Raw genomic sequence first — 21,641 nt, forward strand, 5'->3', positions numbered from 1 at the left:
ACTGCAGACTCACGCCCAGCAGCGCTTTCTCCACAGCTTCCACGCCCGCCCAAACACTCCACCTCTCTTAAGAGAACAATTATTACGTCCTCCGGCCGAATGCAGAGAAACATTCGGTCGCAGACAAAAAACCACGGTACCGAGGTGTACCGAAAAACTCGTATTCGGTACTCTGTACACCTCGGTACCGCGGCTTTTTTTCCTGCGACCGAATGTTTCTCTCATTCGGTCGACCGAACCAAATAAAAGTTCGTAGAACCTATCTCTGCGTTAGCCAAATACACTCTCACCTTAGAAAATTCCATTTGTGGATGGGATTTTTCATCTATGGGCGTTTCTTGGCTGCAATCATCATAGGAAAGACATAAGGTTATTGATGTTCTTTGATCATAGTCATGTTTAGTTGGGCGAGTCTTCGGGCACTTTATATTATCCTATGAGTCAGAGTAGCCCCTAAAGGGTTCAAACAATGACACGATCTGATAACTCGACACGAATATGACCTAAAAAATATGGTTTGCATTTGGATTTTCGACCAATTTTAAAAATTGGGTCGTATCCGAGTCAACTTGGTAACCAAAATTAACCCGGATATGACCCATGTCCCAGGCCACCTGTAGCAGCCCAAACTTTTAATTATCAAGATATTGTTCTCTTTGGCCTAAGGGTCTCATAGTTTTGTCATGTTTGTGTAATTTTTCAGGAGGTAACCCATCCTAGAATTTTTTTATGATGAGCATGTTTAACTATGGAGTTTCTTAATAAAATTTCAACAATTATACCGAAATGCATCTTAATGTTTAAGAGTTTAGCTTCCTTTTATTTAAGGGGTTTCACAATCTCACTCACTTAAGTAACTGACGTCCTCGTCAGCATCTTTTTCCCAAAATCATTCACCATGCATATATGTTTTTAGAGGTGGCACTTATAAGTTCAAGTGATGACTTCCACCATGTATCACTTTATCTCATATAGGATTCAAGAGATGTCTCACATTGCATAGCACTTTGTCTTGTATGATACTTAATTCTCATCTTCCGGTTGGTATATTGCTTTGCTATTAATTGTAATAGTCCAAATTCTTAACTCTCGAGATATTGTCCGCTTTGGTCTAAGGGCTTCACGGTTTTGTCTTATTGGTGTAACTTCCTAAGGGGACACCCATATCAGGATTTCTCTTGGATGAGCACGCTTAACTACGGAGTTTCTTAATGAAATTTTAACCATTACACCAAAATGCAGCTCGATGTTTAAAGATTTAACTTCTTTTACTTAAAAAGTTGGATGCATAACAATCAGAACTAAAGAGCACCACATAGACGCTCCAGGGTCAGATAGTTATCTTAATAAAATGGTACAAAGAGTTAGAAGTTAGAGCATCTCCAACCGAACACCAAACGAGCATATGGCGTCGTTCGGTCGCTCCAGCGGAACGCCAAATTTTCCGTCATTTACTTGTGGGTGAACAGTGCAACGCCAATATTGACATCGCACTGTTCACCTAAAACGGAAAACGCTCGAAAGGGAGAAGGATCGTTACCTTCGCATAAGCACATAAAATGGCGTTTGATTGGAGCAGCACCACGACATTATATATATATATATTTGTGAGAGTGAGGAGATTCGAGCCCGGGTGATATAAAAAAAAAAAAAAAAACTCATAAATTTGTTAGAACATATGAGGCTTAGCCCCTTAGTGACCCTTATCAAAACTTATAAAATTGTTAATCTTAAGAGATATTTTGGCTTAATTATTAGGTGTCTTTGACTAACACTTTTGCCCTAGCTCTTCCTCGCGGGCTCTAGCTAACATTGCATACTTACCTATTAGCTTAGCTCTCTATGTTAATATTTGTATGCTTGATTGTACTATTCCATATATGATGATGAGTAGCCATTTGAGCCTTCATTTCATTAAAACAAGGAACATTGTTTAGTAAATCGATCTTTATGTACCAAATCCCGAAGGACAAATAAATAAACACCTTTAATCGAGAGCACTCTTCGGTTCTTTGTCAAAGATGTAACTCACCGTGTCGGCTTGCACCCATAAAAGCAAAAGCTCTAATTATCCAAAATAAAATAAATCCTATTAATCATTATATGTTAAATAGGGAAAATATATGATATATTCAAGTTACACATTTTAAATTTTTAGTATATAGGAGTGAACTGTTTCTTATGATAGAGCATAAAGACTTACGATCATTTGTGTTTTGGGATGTTATAATCTAATATTTTGTGACTCTCACTATCGTATGATTCTCTCTCGAAGATCATTAATTTTTAATTACTCAATAGGGGAAGATTTTTCTCTCCATCTTTAAACCCCTGTTTCTTTTCCTTTGTTAGTGTATTCATTGAGTTTGACACACCTATATTAACATAGGTTCAATCCCTTCCACCATGTATGGCTATTCCCCTTCTTGTTTGTTGTCATGTATATTCATGACTTCAAAGACATTATTTCCTAGTTCCTATTGATCACAAACTCAACCCTTTTTATTAAGAACTATATTATTATTTATGAACCATTTGTAGCTAGGATTTGCATACATAACAGTTTATTTCATGCTATTTACATATCTAACACTCAAAATATTAATATTACATGCTTCCCAGTACCCATATAACAAATATGGATGCATGGAATGAAATATTAAAATTTATAGGGTGATATGAGTGATATATTTGATATTAAAATGATATACATGTAATATTAACGTTTTGGATGTTAGATATGTAAATAAAATGAAATAAAGTTGTAAGTATGTAAATCCCCTTTTATTTATCATAATGTCTATATTTTTTTTTATTAAAGTCTAATGACAAGTTGAAGCAATATATAATCAAGAAAAATAATGATCCAAAGAAGGTATATATTTGTAAAGGGAAGACTCGTTCTTGGTATCAACCAATGACACTTCTTATTATATTTAATTATTTTAAACTTTAAGTAAAAAACAAGTTAATTATAATAAAAAATTAACTTATAAAATAAATAAATTAAGCATTTCTTTTATGATGCTAAATACTTGGGTTGACAAATGTTGGAGTCAAATTTATCAATGGGTGATGTCCAAACTTTTCTTGTAGTAGAATTGGCTCTAAAAAACAAAGAGTGGATAAGAAAATGAGTGAGAGTAGAGTAGAAGCTCTATGATTTTATTGCTCAACATAGAGATAAGTAATAAAGATATTGTGTATCGTTAAGCTTGTACGCTAACCTCCTATTTATGATGGGTACAATCAAGATTATATAAAAAGAATTACATTAAAAGTAAATATGTAAACGACATAATATGACCTAATTATAATTTGTGCGACCTAATTATTAAGTCTCTATAAAAAAAATTTTGTGCGAATTACAGAGCTTTTCAGATATAAGATGAGCCCATATATAGCTATTGATTGATCTAGTCCAATTTTATTAGTCCGTGAGGTCAACTTCTTTTAGCCACTTGGGTCAGCTCGAACTTAGCACGAGCGATTTTGATTATATATTTAAAACATTAGTATTATTTATATCAATGGATGAATTCAACCAAAAAAAAAGTTTGTGAGGGCAGTGATTAATTAAGATAGTAAATGGGAAAAATCATTAAATTTATTATTTATCCTAATCTATAAATAACTACTTGCTTTAGAAATTTAAAATAAGATGTAAGCTTCGTTTTGGACGACTTATTTTTTGCTTTCTAAAATAATTTTCTAATATAAAATTTTCATTATTGAAATTTTGTATTAAAAAAATCATTTAAAAAAAGCAGATAGAAAGTCATGATAAACGAAATCTTAATAATATTATATTAGAAATTACAAGCGCAATTCAAATTATAAAGGTGAGTAAAGCTCGCAACTCCTTCAAAGTTCAAAGCAAACAAAGCCTCACAGCGTTGCGTGTGAGCAGCCGGAAATGAGAGGAGGACGGTTGGCATGAGCTGCCGGCGAGACGGCAATAGCACGGTGACGTCGGAATAACGCTCAAGCCATTCGGGACGAACTCGTCAACACAATATACATACAGAAATTATTTTCTATTGAATATTTCAAAGCCAAAACATCAAAAAACAAAAAACACAGGCGATAAATAATAAGCTGACTCCATTGTCAGAGGAGGAGCTAGCTAGGCCTGTCATCAATGGCTACTCTCTGTTTTCTTCTTCTGATATCCATCTTACTCGTTTTGGTTCACAACTGCAGCAGCTCCAGTGATCTTGTGCTCACTGTTGCAGCAGATGGTTCAGGGAATTTTACGACGATAAGAGAAGCGATTGAGTTTGCTCCCAGCAGAAGCTCTGATCGTATAAGGATTATGGTGAGCAGTGGAGTGTATGAGGAGAATCTGGTGGTGCCGCCGGAGAAGGTGAAGATATCTCTTATAGGGCAGGGAAGCCGGAGAACTATAATTACTGGGAACAGGAGCCTGGATGGTGGGTGGACTACCATGACTTCTGCAACTCTAGGTAAATGCTCCTCCTTTATATATTTCTTCAGCTTAATTCCTTTGCTTAGCTATCATTCTTTTCTTATTTTGGTGATGAACAGGCAAAACCTCATTCAATTAGTAAGCAAAAAATGAAGATCAGTACATAATTCATATCAAAAATTTATAAATCTCATCATAACGGTTGTTTCATACTTTATTATAATTTGATTATGAAAATTTATTTTTTATAGATTTCAAATTAATTTAATTCAAATATGACAATCTCCTTTTTTTTTATTATCTCCTTTTTTTTAAGAAAGTTTTGGGCTTTTATGAAATTAATTAATTTTTAAAATGTTTAAAATGATACATTATTTTTAATTTAGTATATTATGTTAATCATTCGTAGAAATTTATAATTATTTTATTGAGTCTATTTAAATTTTTTAGTTGGCTTAAAATTTGTCATTATAAAAAAGGTGATCTGATATTTTCTTATTACAAAAATTAGTTATATTTGCTAAACAATCAATTGATGGTGATGTGATATTAAAAATAACGATAATTGGATGCAGCCATAAATCAGCTAAATATTTACATTTTATAAAAATATTTTATCTTTAAGGCTTTAAGCCACGATTAAATATGTAAATCTCATTTTCTATGAGAGAAAAAATTTAAGAAAAAAAAGAATAATATATAAAATTTATTAAAAAAGTTTACATATTCAATTAATTGATGGCTACATGTTGCCGATATATTTCATTATAGTTTTATTGTGTAAAAAAATATTAGCGCGATTATAATAAATTTAAATTCACCAAATAAATATTAATGAAACTGAAAAATTATATATCTATAATTATTTTTTTGAGAATTTACATATATACCACTTTATATCATATTAATTACTTATTCAACATACAAAACTTTAATATTTTATGTCTACCACTCATAAGTCAAATATGAGAGAGATTATTCCGTGCGGAGTGCGTATGACAAAGAACCGTCCGATGTGAGTGTACATTGTGTTTGTACATATTGTGTACAAAAAAAATCAAACTGTATATAAAATTATACTCAGTGTGTAACACACTATGTACCACTCCACTTACGAACGGTTCTTTACTGTCCGGACTCGGCACGGAATAATTTCTCCAAATATGGATGCAACGAATAAAATATTAAAGTTTATAGGATGGTATATATGATAGGAATAACATATAAAAATAACATATTTGATATTAAATTTATTTATAAGTGATATGCATGAAATATTAAAGATTTATGTGTAAAATATGTAAATAGTTTTAATATGAAGTGGTATATATATAAATCCCCTTATTTCCTTTTAGAAAAATTTACATACATACCACTTTATTTCATGCTATTTATATATATAACTCTAAAATATTAATATTATATGTCTATCACTCATATACAATTTTAATATCAAATATAACACATATATTTCATTTTTAATATTCATACCATCCTATAAATTTTAATATTTTATTTCATGCATCCAAATTTATTTTATGGGTGATAGTAATGTAATATTAATGTTTTCGGTATTAGATATGTAAATAACATGAAATAAAGTGGTATTTATGTAAAACCCCCTTTATTTTTTCAACCCACCGTGCAGCTGTCGAAGGGGCCGGCTTCGCCGCCTCCGACCTGACAATCCAGAACACCGCCGGGCCATCAAACGGCCAAGCCGTCGCCCTCCGCGTGGAATCCGACCACTCCGTCTTCTACCGCTGCATCATCGACGGCAACCAGGACACTCTCTACGCCCGCGCCGCCCGCCAATTCTACCGCGAATGCGACATCCGCGGCACCGTCGATTTCATCTTCGGCGACGCCACCGCTCTCTTCCAAAACAGCGTTATCCAACCTAAAGGACTCAAAGGCGGCACCATCACCGCCCAAGCCCGCGACCATAGAAGCTCTTCGACCGGCTTCTCCTTCGACAGATGCGTCATAGAGCCGTTTTCAGACGATGTTCCTGCGGGTTCTTTCTACTTGGGGAGGCCGTGGAGGTCGTATGCGAGAGTGGTGTTCGTGAGGAGTTATATGGAGGATGTGATTAATCCGGCGGGGTGGGTGGCGTGGGATGGGGCGGGGAAGGAGGTGCCGGAGACGATTTTTTATGGGGAGTTTGAGAACGAAGGGGCGGGGGCGGCGAAGAAGGGGAGAGTTCAGTGGAAGGGGGTGCGGAGGTTGGGAAGAGGGGAGGCGGCGGGTTTTTCTGTTGCTGATTTTATTCAGGGGGATTTGTGGATTCCGGCGACGGGAGTTCCTTTTGATCCTCAAATTTGAGATGATTATTTGCAAATAATTTGTTGGATGATGGATTTTATACCATTGGATTTGTATTGAGATTAGTGTTATATGTATATTATTAAAAAGTTATATTAATCTTATTATAAATGTGAATGGGTATCAAGTTCATTCTTAATTTTTTTAAATAAAATAATTACTAATTGTAATAAATTTAAATGTTAAAATAATTACTAAATGTGAATGGGTATCAAGTTCCGGCCCGATCCTCATGCCTTTTAAATTAAAGATTTGGAGACCAACAATATTCTCCTCCAAGGTCACAACCATAATAGCCTCTATCCACTTCAGCAAGCTTCAGTTTCGCTTCCTTCTCCAATTGCTCTCATCACTGCTTCTTCCACATTAGTAGTTTGGCACAAGCATCTGGGACATGCTCATACTATTGTTTTGAATTTTCTTATTATGAAGCATTGTTATATTAAACGTGCTTCTACCTCTATGTCTTGTCAATCTTGTTCTCAAGCTAAGTGTCATAGAATTAGCTTTCCTCTCTCCACCTCATAAACTTTCAAACCATTACAACTAATACACTTATATGTATGGGACCCTACTCATATTACCTCATTTAATGGTTATCGTTATTATGTGATTTTTGTTGATGACTTTACTCATTATTCTTAGGTGTATCATATACTTAACAAATCAGAAACCTTTCTAAAATTTCAACTCTTTAAAATTCTGGTGGAAAAATAACTCTCTCATTCTATTGTAACATTAAGAATTGATGGTGGCAAAGAATTTGTTAATAATGCCTTCAAAAACTTTCGTATCAGTAATGGCATCACCCATCAGATAACTTGTCGTTATACACCTGAACAGAATGGAATTGATGAACACAAGCTTCGTCATTTTATTGAAACTACACGTACCTTGATACTTGATACTTATCTACCTTATCAATTTTGGGTCTACGCAGTGTTAACAATAAATTACCTACTTAATTGTATGACATACACACTTCTACAAAATAGCTCTCTCTATGAATGTCTGTATGGTAAAGCTCCTAATTATCATCACTAAAGGGTTTTTGGATGTTTGTGCTACCCTCTTCTGCCATCTCAGTCAAAACACAAACTCTCTCCCATGGCTCTTAAAGCCATTTTCCTTGGGTATACAAAACCCACAAAGGGGTATTATTGTTATAATCCTTCCACTAGTTAGGTAACCATTACCATCAATGTTATTTTTTCATGAACACATATTTCCATATATATCAAACTTCAGCCTCTTATGCTTCAATTCCACCTTCCCCATATTTATACTATATTGCACCCCTTACACTTGTTCCCCATTCTCTACTTCCTCTTACAGCTTCAAAAACTTCCCCGATTCCCACCCGGCGGGGTTGCGTGGGGTCGCGGCAGTGGGCCATGCGGCGGGGTCGCTGCAACGTGGCGTGCAGCGGGGTCGCGGGCTGTCGCGTGAGGGTTAGGTTAAAACGGGTTCGCGGGTTGACCCGGCAACCCGTCGGGTCAACCTGAAACCGACCCATTTTTCAAACGGGTTGATTTCTGGAACCCAAACCCGACCCGTTTAGAAATCAGGTCGGGTCAGGGTCGGGTTTTCGTGTCGTGTCAAATATTGACACCCCTAACTAGAACCCTTATCACCTCCTTGCTCTTCCTCTTCTACTTAGTCTTCATCCTCAACTTCTCTGCTTTCATGTGTTACTTTGCCTTCTTTAGAAGCTCCAATTCAACTTTCTTCAAGTTACCTAATGCTAACCATATCAAAAATTGGTCATCAAAAGCCCAAGCAAATATTCACGCTGCTTCATAATTCAACATCTCCTATTGATCCAACTTGTTATTCTACTGCAATGAAATCAGCTAATTAGAGGAAGGTCATGTTTAAAGAGTTCCAGGCTCTTCAAACTCAAGGTACATTAACTTTAGTTCCACCAACACCATATCAAAATATTCTAGGATCTAAAAGGCTATTCAAAGCCAAATTACATGAAGATGGCACAATAGCCCATTATAAAGCTCATTTGGCTGCCAAATGATATAATCAACAATATGATTTTGATTTCATTGAGTCTTTCAATCCAGTTGCAAAAATCAAAACCATTCAAATCTTTATTTTAATAACTCACACTAATCATTGGTCAATCAATCAACTTGATATTTTAAATACTTATTTACATGGCAACTTGACATAAATCATTTTTATAGTTCAACCACCAGGATTTTCAGATCCCAATTATCCTCTTCATGTCTGTAGACTGAACAAAGCTATATATGAGTTGATGCAAACCCCTCATCACTGGTTTTCTACTTTCATTGAGCATTTAATCAAATGGGGTTTCAAGGCTAGTGATGTTGATTCCTCTCTATTCATCTATGCTAATCATAACAGTCTTATTTATCTATTGATTTATTTGGATTGCATACTTCTTATGGGTAATAATTTTGCTTTTTAGACCGACTTACTCACTAATCTACAATCCTGTTTTTACTTAAAGAATTTAGACATGCATTCCAATTTTCTTGGGTTATAGGTGGTATTTATTAGTTTCGGTTATCTTTTGCATAAAATCAATTATGCCACTACTCTACTCAAACATTATTCAGGCATGTTAGATTGTGAACCCCCTCCTCAGTCCAATGACTTCCAAAACTAATTGGTAACCTATATAAGATGAGCAATTCTTTAATCCCATGTTCTACAAAATTTAGGGGTGTCAATTCGGGTCAATGGGTCGGGTTCGGGTCGAACTCGAAACTGACCCGGCACTGTTCGGGTCAACCCGAATCCGACCCGATTCGGGTCCGGGTCAACCCGACCCGACACGAATGACCCGGATTGACCCAAAATTGCTAATTTTCGGGTCAATCTCGGGTTTTCAGGTCAATCTCGGGTCAATCTCGGGTTTTTGGGTCAAAAATGAGTTTTCGTGTCACTTTCGGGTCAATTTCAGGTTGGCGGGTCAACCCGAACCCGACCCGATTTTTAAAACGGGTTAATTTCATGAACCCGAATCCGACTGGTTTCGGGTTTGGGTTGACCCGAACCCGGATTTTTCCGAGTCGGATTCGGGTCGTGTTTCGTGTCGTGTCAAAAATTGACACCCCTATTCTACATGCATGTGGTTGGCTCATTACAATATCTAACATTAATTAGACCATATAACATATTATGTAAATCAAGTTAGTCAAAACATGCATTATCCTCATATTCAACATTTTACGATGCTCAAAAACATTCTGAGAAATATAAAGGATCTCTACATCTTGTTTTACCTATAACCTCTAGAAGTTTATATATTTCTGCAATTGCATTTGCATATGCTGATTGGGCAATGGACAAAATTGGCCGTACATTCACTACTAGTTTTTGTGTATTTTTTGGATCAGCTCTTATCTCTTGGTTATTTATTTTTATAATTATTAGAGACGGTCATAATCCTGAATTTAAGGACATCAGAAGAATTCGTAAATAGGAAAATTCATATAAAATTATATATATATTTATAATATGAAAAATTTAGCCATCACTGTCATTAATCTTAATTAGAAAATTAAGATTATAACTAAATCATTAATTATTGATTCTTGCCATAAGATTCTGATGCAGATATAGATCAGCATTCTTTGTCTTATTTAGTCGCATTAGAACATTTTGCATGTGATATAACAGTAGAGCGTCTCCCTCTCCTTAATTCTGGACGCGTTACAGTCCGCAGAGCTTGGAGCCAGCTGGCCGCCCTTTGGGTTCTCTTTTTGATCTGCTAGCTGGTAATGCAGTTCATCGGTTAGTTGGGAGATTTAGACGGTTAACTAAGAAATCTTTGAATTTGAAACTTGAATATTGAATATTATAAAATTATCTTAATAAGTATAAAATTATTAAAAATTACTGTGTCGGTTATAAAATGTTTCTCTAAAATACGGTGAAAATTATCTTTCATGATAACGGTTTCTAAAACAAGATTTGTTGAATTTAAAAATTATTGTGAATCACATTCAACTATCTTGCAGGCTAGGATATACACAACGATAGAGTTAGAATACTACGTTTTAGTGTTGCACGGATATCCAGGCCACACACAAAAAATACAAGATTTTTACGTGGAAAGTCCTGAAAAAAGGGAAAAGCCACGGGGCCTGGCCCAGTTGAAAATGATTCCACTAGAACTTGAGTTGATTACAATGGGCTGACTCGTCTCCAAGGGCGAACGGATTACAAGTAATAATTGTACGACAGAAGTCCAGGTGTCAGGTGATGTACCGGCAGAACTTAGGGCTTCACGTAATGGTTTGCCAGAACTCCAGGCCTGAAGTGGTGATGATCTGGCGAATGCGAGGGCCTCCGGTGGTGGTTCGGCGAATGCGAGGGCCTCCGGTGGTGGTCCGGAGAAGGCGAGGGCCTCATGTGGTGGTTAAGGATGAGCTTCTTCATTCTCTTCATTCTATTCTCTTCTTCTCTTCTTGCTTGGATCCCCTTTCAAGAGAAATGAGGGGTCTATTTATAGATTTTATGGAGTGGCATGGCCCGTAAATAGGTGAGAGATTAGGGGTAAATGTGGAGTGGTTGGATGAACGGCCGAAATTTAATCCCTTGATCACGGACCGTTCTTCAGACATTTGGATGTCTTAATGATTTAGGAATTCAGTAATCTTGAGCTCGTTGGATTCGTCTTGTCGAGCTGCTTGATTCGACTATAAGCTTGTTATTTCTGGAAATCATTTGGTAACTCAAATAATGGTACGAAGCTTCTAACAACGCTTCAGGTTCTTAATTTGGACTCATTTGGCTTGGATTGAGTTATATTTGGTGTCGTTGGATTCGTATTTCCGAGACGCTCAGTTTGACTGTAAGTTTACTGAAATCTGAGTTAGGTGATCCTGGATTTAATTTTTGAAGTTTTCGACTTGATTTTGCCTCGAGATTAGTGTCCGATCAAGACAATATTTTGATGATATATCAAACTACTGAGAATATTGAGTGAAAAAAATAATATAATACCTTGATGAAGCTAACTAACAATTTGACTAACTAAAGGAAAATGATTGTTTAATGCCGGAATTTCCTGTGGATATTTATCCGCCAGCATAGGATGTGTTCAAGGCGGCGTAAATTAAGCTGGACAATAAACGACAGAATTTTCGATGGAAAAACTGCCGTTAAATTACCGACTGAAAAAGCTTCTATTAAATCGCCGAAGTATATGAAGTTGGTGTAAAATACCAGCGAAAAATATGCTGAAGATTACCAAAGGGATTTCCAACGGATAATCCGCCAGCTTAATTAAACCTGATGAAACGTATATGACAGAATTTCCGCTGGGGCGAAAAAACATTTTGATATATAATAATCATACGAGGAGACGACATTTTTGTTTATATTTTTTCATCCGTAAGAATGCCAGAAATATTTCCGGTGAAAATTTTCCACAAGAATAAACTTTTTGAAGCGCAATTTACTGCCAGACAAACTTTCACGTGAAATTAGCTGGAAACGAAATTTTACAAGTGGATTTTGCCCGCCGGTAAAAATCGATTTTCCTGTAGTGACTTAAGCAGACGTCAATATTTTGATAGTAGTCTAGGCCAGCTTCACATATAATAATTGAAGGGGTGTACTTATGTTTAATTTGAGATCGTTTTCTTACTGGTTCTAAAAATAACTTTTTAGTACAAAATCAAAATTTTTGTATTAAAAAACTTCTTTACGGCGCATTAAGAAAAAGGGTCCCAAACGCAGCCTTAATTATATAGACGCGTTTAAGGTTTTGGAGGACAGTAGAGATCCAGCTTAAAGAAAGGGATTGATGAAGCATGCATGTCTGCATGAATTTACGTACCTTTGCATGGGACCCTTCTCTCTTACGTGGAAGCTTCCTGCGGGAATCCCTAACCCTAATTAACGGTTAATATTTGTGGATTGAGATTAACAGATGGTAATGGACTTACGGCTCTGATTGTATTGCTGGTAACATCAAGTTCTTGTTATACAAATTATGGTATAAGAATATGTCTAATGATTTTTACTTTTTGGATTTTTTTTATAAATGTTCTTCTAATAATAATAACATGTATTTAATCAGTATATATAGCTTTATTTTTATAAAAAACATAATACATGTTTTATTAATTAATGAGTTATTAATTAGATTCTAAGAAATTTTATCTATCATACTAAAATTTTAGAAGTGGATGTGCTAAATATATAACGATCAATAACCACTTTTATAAAGAAAATTAGTTATCATTTTTTTTTATAAGTTTTATATATCAAATGAGAAAATTAGTTATCATGTTTGAGATTTTAGTCATTGATATATTTACAAAAAATTCATATGACCCGTATGAATCTGAAAGAAATATTTAAATTTGAAACTTATGGAATTAAATTTAGGAACAATTAAGCTTTAATTTTAGCAAATTTAAGGTCAAAATGTCTCAATGAAATGAGCCTAATGACGGTAAAATTGGTCAACTCCGAGTCTAAATGAGTTTAAATTAAATACTTGAAGTACAACGAGTAGAAACTTCATATATAATTGGAAGGCCAAATGATTTTCAAATTAAACATGCTTATAATTGAATCGAGCGGCTTGAACGAGAAGAATTCATCAATCCAAAGATCACCGAATTCTGACATTATTAAGTTACTTAAATGTTGTATGAACGTTTCATGATCAAGATAATCAATATAGTTCATATGACTAAGTGTTTTGAATTTTGGTGCAAATTACCAAAATGCTCATCCTATAAAACCTATAAATGGAGTAGTATTCTCCATATTAAAGGGGGGAATGATAGAGAGAACTTGAGATAACTCTCTTTTATTTTCAAGCTATCACCGCCGACGACCACTTCTAGTTTTTGCTCATCGACAACCACCACCCACTACCACTGTCGAGGGCCTTCATCAATAATCACTGCCATTATCTCCAAAATTTTTCCAAGATTTAACATTGCCATCGTTTATGTGTGCTCAATTTTTGTCCAATATTGAGACATAAACTCTATTAACTCAAATTTTCTATCACATAAGAGTGGTAAAAGTCTTTCTTAGAAAGACTTTCAAAATATTTTAGAAAATTTCTTTCATAATAATTTAATTACTAACCATTTTTAAATATGGAATGTGCTTTTTTTCTTCCTAGGAGAAAAATTATCACCATTAATTCAAAATTATCTCTTAAATAAACTTGAATGAGAAATATATTAGCTCTAATATTTTTTATAGTTTTCTATGTGACAATTACGTTCTTTGCAATAATTATATCACTAATCCTATCCTACACCATGCATAAGAAAGCTATTATTACAATTTTTTAATGCTAATGACCCCCAAATTAGTTTCTAATGTTAATATTTTTAGCATGTTATAGTTAGCTTTTGTACTTTCTAATGCCCTTGAATTTCTCTCATTTTTATTAATTTTTTTAAAATAAAATAAATATTTTATGTACTCATCATAACTATCATTATTTTTTAAGTAATAAAAAAATTTAGAAATATTTTTTGTAAAATGCCACATCATTTCATTTCATAGACTTTGTGAAAATTTAATCATAATTTTTAAAAAAATTAGTGAATAATTTGCTTAAACTCCTCCCATAGCCTTAAGAGGCAAAGAATTTTACATTAAATATTATGAAATCCTTTTAAGATAATTTCCAAAAAGTCCAAATTTTTATTTCATAATAAAGCTTAAAAATTGATCCTCCATTGACTATACATTACCTCATTAATTATATATTAAAACATCTTTGTTAATTAAGTTCTCCCCAAATAAACCTTTTAACAAACCATCCACACCCCTTTTATATTCCCTCTATAAATAATCCCTACACCCCTCTTCTTTGCCACTCTCATCAACATCATCCCCTCCCATGAAAACCCAATCCCCTTCAACTTCCGGCGGCGGAGACGGCGCCGGCACCGCCAGCAAGAAGCCCTTGAAGGGAGTCAGAATGAGGAGATGGGGATCATGGGTGTCCGAGATACGAAACCCCCATCAAAAAAGCCGTATTTGGCTCGGCTCCTACTCCTCGCCCGAAGCAGCGGCCCGTGCCTACGACGCCGCACACCTCTGTCTCAAGAGCTCCTCAGCCTCCCTCCTCTCTCCCAAATCCATCCAACGCATCGCCGCCACCGCGGCCGCCGACACCGCCTCATCTCCGCCCCCTGCTGAGCTTATAAAGTCGACGCCTTTATCCGACAATAACTCTTCCTCCGTCGTCGCGAGTTCGGCGGAGGACTCATGTGTTGACTTTGGCGAGTTCCAGCTGTCGCCGCCCAAGTGGTTCGTGGAAGATCATATGATGAACCCATCGGGTTTCTCCACTACATGTCTTCAGGCCGAAGAGTTGAATGAGATCGCCGGCGATATCACCCTGTGGAGCTTCTTGAAATGACAGGGAAAGGGCGATGTGCACAGAGAAATTTTATTTTAAAATAAGTATAATACATAATTAATTAATTATATTTATGTTATAGTTATTTTAAAATAAATTATTTCAAAAAATGAGCTAAAAATTCAGATCAAAATTAACCTCAAAATTATTAAATTTATTTTGAAATGATAATAACATATAAATAATTAATTGCATTCATCTAAAAATAATTTATTTTTTAATATATAATAATTAAATTTTAAATTAAATATTCTAATTAATTTTCCTCTTTAAAAAATTAATTTTATATAAAATATCTTATTTCAAAATATGAAAAAATGAGTGATGTTTACCCATCCACTTAATTAATATATTTTATTTAATGATATGATTCATAATATTAAAAATGATAATGTAATTTATTATTTTGTGCGTGTTTAAAACATGACTTTCTAATAATATTTAAGAGCAGTGGGCTCTACTATGGCATCTTCAACCGAACTTCATACCTTCGTTTGACATCCAAAAACTTCTCTAATCGAACGACAAAAAGCTCGCTTTCTCTCATCTGTGAACAGTGCAACACTAATATATGCTTCACACTATTCACAAACATAATTTTGGCAGAAATAGAGAAAGCAGAGGGGAGAAATGTGATTGAGAAAAAATATACATAGAATATTCTCTTTGTCTTAAGAAATAGAGTCTAATTGGAAATTAATTACTGTATTTTGGAGTAAAAATGAGTTTTTCGATTGGAGATGAACTTAGTGATTATTATAGGAAAAAATAACATATATTTTTTACACTCCCTCAAATTAATATATTTTAAAGATATTCATAATATTCACTCGTAATTTCATTCTTGTCTTCTTCTTATTTTTTATTAATTAAGTTGAATGGTTTTTTACTTTTTTTTAATCATTTTCTATTAGTTTTGAGGGTTGCTCCATGGAGTTGTAATAATGCAAATTCTTTTGGGTATGTCTGCAAAGGTTTTGTTATTTGAACCAATTGAAAGACTTTTCTTGTAATAAATTTACTTTATGAGAAATATTTGAATATTCAATGAAGAGAAGGTAGGTTTTTAATGGAAGATATAAAAATTTTTGTACTAAAACTCCATTTTAGAAAGCAATAAAAAAGCCGTCCCAAACGAAGCCTGATTTATGATCTCACCTTCTATGGAGAAATGCTTTATAAGCTTATTTTTATAATAATGTATCAAACTTGAGCTTTGTTTGAGATGACTTTCTTACTGTTTCTTACAAGAATTTTTTAGTATAAAAATTAAAATTTTTACATTAAAAAATTTCTTTAAGAAGCAGTAAGAAACCATCCCAAAGGAAGTCTTATTTTTTGAGGTAGGTCAATCAATTTTTTTTTTTATCAAAGTTTTATATGGGACAACTTTTTTAATGATTTTTGAAGTAACTTTCTAGTACCCTAAATTTCCAGTTCAAGAAATAGTTGTGCTAAAAAGCTATTTTAAAAAGTAATAATAAACTTGTCCCAAACGAAACCTAAGACAAACTTTGTTGCATATTCATTGCAAACAAGTTCATCTCGATCATTGCAACCATACATTTGTCATAAATAAATTCATAAATTCGTCGCTAACTTTTGAGAAATTACAAAATGTGTCGGCCACAAAGCCAATTTTGCAACCCACTTTCAAATGCAAAGTCAATTTTTTGCAATATAAATAAATAAAAACATAGTTTGCGAGGCATCTTGACAAAAAAAAAAAAGTGCATCACAAAAAATCGTTTTGATTGAGCATGAATCTCAAGACATATTCAATTTAGAAAATTCCGAAATTAAATAATGGACCATCCTAACTTCAATTTCATAAAATTTATAATTGTATTGAACATCTCTTAGAGATGAAAAAAAAAAAAAACTAAAATCAATCAAATCTAAGCCCATATAGGCTCAAATCAAAAGACCAAAGTATATTTGGAAGCTTCAAAGCATGAATTGGATGATAAAATGATCTCTAAATATGACATGTTTATAATCAAATTGAGCAGTTCAACTAGAAAAGTCCAACAACCCCAAAATCACTTAATTATAACATCATTAAGACACTTAAATGTTGTATGAATACTCTATGATTAAAAGAATTGATATGGGTGGTCGAACGGAGCACTTTGAATTTGTCCTTGATCCTTTCTATATTTACATAACACACCACTCTAAAAAAAATTCATAAATAGACTATCACTTTCCACATGAAAAGGGGACTTGGATTTTTCGAGGCTTAGAGCTTGAGCTAGAGACTTAAGAGAGCTTTGAAGCTTAAAACACATCGAAGCTCCACCCCGACACCACCCCCGACGAACCCTCGTCGCCGAGCCACTACCATTGGACATCTCCCCAATCATCACCATCGTACCTTGGTCTGGCATCCATTGATGGTCCTTCATCCTAACTCTATCACCAAATGACTAAGATCCTTTTCGATCTCTTTTGCCTGTTGATTAATGTCCCTCCGACCACCATTGCTCGCAGACTAAGGTCCCTTCGACCTCTGTCACTCGCTGATACGATCCTGTGACCATCGTTGACCATCAACTACGATCCCTTTGACCTTTGTCACATGCCAACTATTGTCCTACTAACCACCGTCACCAGTTGACTTAGGGGTGTCAAAATCTAACCCGACCTAAACCCAACAAAAAAAAAAAAAAAAAACTCAGGTTCAGGTCAACCCGTTTGCCATACTGACCGGGTTCGGGTTGACCCACCAACCCGAAATTTCGACCCATTTTCCATATGGTTCGTTGGTTCGCGTAGCGACATAGGGTCTCTGTCCCCGTATGCGGCAGCCGGTCCTCGGCTCCTCGTGGAATGCTAGCCTTGCTGGCCCTCACACCTGCTGACTTGCGGTCAAGCCGAACCATCTGGTCCTTCACGGACCTCGCCCGAGTAGCACCACACGTAGTCGTTGTGGCTAGCTTAGCCTTCGTGCGTGTCAACACTACAACCTCCGGATTTGCATTTTAAGAATGGGTCACGGGTCTAGTCGGGCCAACTCGGTAACCCGTACGGGTCGAGTTCGGGTTAAGAAAACCTGGCCCATTTGTAAAACCAAGTCAGGTTTTGGTTGACCCATTTACAGCCGGGTCCAGTTGGGTTCTACCCAAACTCGACCCGTTGACCAAAATTGACACCCCTATGTCGACTATAGTCCTTCCAACCACCTTCACCAATCGACTATGGTCCCTCCTCCGACCATCGTCACTCGTCAACTATGGTCCCTCCAACCACCGTCAACCATCGACTATGGTCCCTCCAACCACCATCGTTTGTCGATTACAATCTCTCCAACCTTTGTCTCCTGCCCCGCCGACTATGGTTCGTCGGACCTGTGTCGCCCTCTGACTATAATTTCTCTGATGCCAGCCAACTATAGTCTCTTTGACCAAGATCACCTGACTAAACCCTAAACAAAACAAACAAGTCAATGTTCCCTTAAGAATAATTCCTATCTCTTATGACTTTTGCACTTTCTTTTTTCGTTCTTGCATGTGTCATTAATATTCATTCAAATTTAGGTTGGTAAGCACTTTATCTCTTTACAATTGCAAATGTTCCAAGAAGTAACAATTATTATAGCATTTCTCGTAGAAATTTGAATAGTTATGTCCATTTTATGGTGAATTTTTTTCATTAAAATTTAAAAATATTTTATTTAATATTCATCATAATTCTTTTTATAGATTTTTCATTAGAGTTTTTTTTTTTTTTTTTTTTTTTTTTTTTTTTTTTTTAATGAGACTTTGATTTACTAGTTTTCTATGACAAATTCTATAGAAAGAAAACTTCCAAATAGACCAGGTAAGGTCACAACCAGACATAGAACTTGCAAACAAAGACTAGTAGGGCGATCGCTAATCGTCACCGCCACATTGATGGGCAACTTATTCCACCTAAATATTAATAATGTATATTCGAATTCGACTCGATCGAATTTTTTTTTGTTTGAATTAATCGTAATGAACTCGCTTAACTCAAATTGGCTCAAACTAATTAGAAAAAAAATATATATTTTTTAGATTAAAAATGCATTCAATTCATCTTGATCTTTTGGTTGCGTGCTTTAACTATGTGATTACATAATTAAGAAAAATTGTCTGATTTCACTTGTAGGGATTACATAAGAAGTGATAGAGGGGGGAGACGAATATATAAAATTTATCAACCAATGACAGTGTAATAGAGGTCTGATGTCTATGGTTGGACAACAAAAATCAAATTATAGGATAAGATGTTAGTAGTTAGGTGATGGTGCTCACGATTGTTGATGATAATTTTTTATGATGATCGCCCAACAATTCAATAGAACTCTTCGGATCTCTTGGCTCTTGAACCTCTCTCATCTAGAAAATAGGGTATGTTATTCCTTTTTTGAGAGGGGCATTTTGAAAGATTTGATAAAAATAAAAAATAGCCCATCAAACGATTATTATCGATCCCCTTGATCTCATAGATTATTTATTCAACAATTAAGTATCTTAATGACCTTATAAGTGAATGATCTTAGGCTCGTTAAATACGCCTTGTCAAGCCAATCAATTTGTTTATAAGCACACAATTTTTAAAATCATTTGGTCATTCCATTAATATCTTCATGTTTGTAATGCTTTAAGTGTTTAACTTAAGCTCGTTTAATCACTTATTGGATCACTTCTGGTGTATTGAATTCATCTTGTCAAGATACTGAATTCCATTATAATTTATGGTACTTAAATCAAGCACTTAAATATATAATAGCTTGAATTGGATTCATTTAAGCTTATATTCGCTCATTTTGATATCATTAGATTCGTCCAAGTGAAAAGTTCAGTATGACTACAAATTTAGAAAGCAATAAAAAAGTTATCTCGAATTCGCTATAACAAAACCAGCCAAATAGTAGCCATTTGCCATCGACGAGAGGAGAGATTGTTCTGTATGAAGAACTGACGCAGAACGTCATCCGAAGGCCAACGAGAATGTGTCATGTCAGCACTACCAGACATGATACCGAGCATTGAGAGGTGGTTTCTAAAGCATCCATGTTAAATTCACCACCGCTGAAAAGCAATATCACTTTAGCCTGAGAAAGCCTCACCTCCTCACCGACGGTAACCGAATCAAGCTCCATCCGTTATTTCCATTGGCCATTTCCCAACCCACCAAGTCCCCATAAAAAATGTCATCTTTTTTCCATCTTCTCCGGCGATATCTCGTTGACTTGCCGGCTATCTCCTCCTTCGAATGGATCCCCAACGAAACTTTTGCCTCTTCCCTCACCTTCCTCTTCACCACCATCTTCTCCTACCTCTCCCTCACCCTCCTCCTCCACCTTCGCCTCCTTCCTCTCCCCTCCGTCTCCCCCTCCTTCCTCCGCCTCCTGTCCACCATCCATAACCTCCTAATCCTCCTCCTCTCCGCCGTCATGGCCATCGGCTGCTCTATCTCCGCCTTCACCCAAATGCCCTCCTTTACTTGGCTCCTCTGCTTTCCTCCCTCCACCTCCCCCTCCGGCCCCGTCTTCTTCTGGGCCCAAGTCTTCTACCTCTCCAAAATCTACGAGTTCGTCGACACCGCCCTCATCCTCCTGGCTGGCGGCAAACGCCTCTCCTTCCTCCACGTCTACCACCATGCCGTCGTCGTCCTCATGTGCTACATCTGGCTCGCCACATCTCAGTCTTTGCTCCCTGTGGCCCTCGTCACCAACGCCGGAGTACACGTGGCAATGTACAGTTACTATTTGTCTTCCAGCGTTGGGTGGAGGTGGGGGAGGCGGTGGAAGCGGGCGGTGACAAGGCTTCAGATCGCTCAGTTTGTTTTCAGCTTTCTAGTTTCCGGTGGCTTTCTGTGGGTTCATTTCACCGGCGGCGGGTGCCAGGGGGTGAACGGCTGGGTCTTCAATGCGGTTTTCAATGCCTCCCTGCTTTTTCTCTTCTTTGATTTTCACTCCGCCGCCTACGGAAAGGAGAAGGCGCCGTAGCCGTGGGGAGAGTTCGGTGGACGGAATGCCGTGGCAATTTCCTGATCTTGTCTTTTTATTTCTTTTATGATATTTTTTTAGTGCAAAAATATTTGAAAACAATAAAAATATGGATCAAAAGCTTTCCAGGAATAAATTTCTAGTTCATAAAATTTGTGGACAAACAAATATTTTAGGATACAGTAAGAAAACTTGTTCAAATAAAACCTTATTTGTTGATATGGCTTTTGGACACATGTTTTTAAAGATTTAGCATGAGGATCAAGACCTCCTTAACACACGTAGCCCAACAACTTGAGACAGTGCAGCCCATAAATTTTATTGATGGGTTGGGTTGTATTAAAGATGTACATACTTATTACATTTATTAATCATTTTAACTCTTAAAATCTTATAAGTTTGATATAAGTTTTGCCCAAATTAAACATAATGAAGGTTATCAAAACTTAATTTGTTGATGATTTATTATTGATTATTTAAGTTAAGTGATAATTATCATTGTTCAATTTAGG

At 35.6% G+C, this 21,641-nt stretch overlaps 3 protein-coding genes across 3 annotated transcripts; all 3 read left to right on the plus strand.

Annotated features, from left to right (window-relative positions):
* Positions 1-4,087: 4,087 nt before the first annotated feature.
* Positions 4,088-6,754, plus strand: LOC110101606 (probable pectinesterase/pectinesterase inhibitor 12). The gene is made up of 2 exons (XM_020829572.2): positions 4,088-4,466; positions 6,078-6,754. Exons 1-2 carry the CDS (start codon positions 4,142-4,144, stop codon positions 6,752-6,754), a joined length of 1,002 nt encoding a protein of 333 aa, XP_020685231.1. The 5' UTR covers positions 4,088-4,141.
* Positions 6,755-14,620: 7,866 nt separating this feature from the next.
* On the plus strand, positions 14,621-15,281 carry LOC110101604 (ethylene-responsive transcription factor ERF014-like). The gene has a single exon (XM_020829570.2). The coding sequence runs from the start codon at positions 14,625-14,627 to the stop codon at positions 15,147-15,149; it is 525 nt and encodes a 174-aa protein (XP_020685229.1). The 5' UTR covers positions 14,621-14,624; the 3' UTR covers positions 15,150-15,281.
* A 4,630-nt stretch (positions 15,282-19,911) lies between these two features.
* On the plus strand, positions 19,912-21,230 carry LOC110101603 (elongation of fatty acids protein 3-like). Its single transcript, XM_020829569.2, has one exon. The coding sequence runs from the start codon at positions 20,329-20,331 to the stop codon at positions 21,127-21,129; it is 801 nt and encodes a 266-aa protein (XP_020685228.1). The 5' UTR covers positions 19,912-20,328; the 3' UTR covers positions 21,130-21,230.
* The last annotated feature ends 411 nt before the right edge of the window (positions 21,231-21,641 follow it).

This window comes from Dendrobium catenatum, unplaced genomic scaffold, assembly GCF_001605985.2.
Source record: "Dendrobium catenatum unplaced genomic scaffold, ASM160598v2 fragScaff_scaffold_1209, whole genome shotgun sequence".
Taxonomy (NCBI): domain Eukaryota; kingdom Viridiplantae; phylum Streptophyta; class Magnoliopsida; order Asparagales; family Orchidaceae; genus Dendrobium; species Dendrobium catenatum.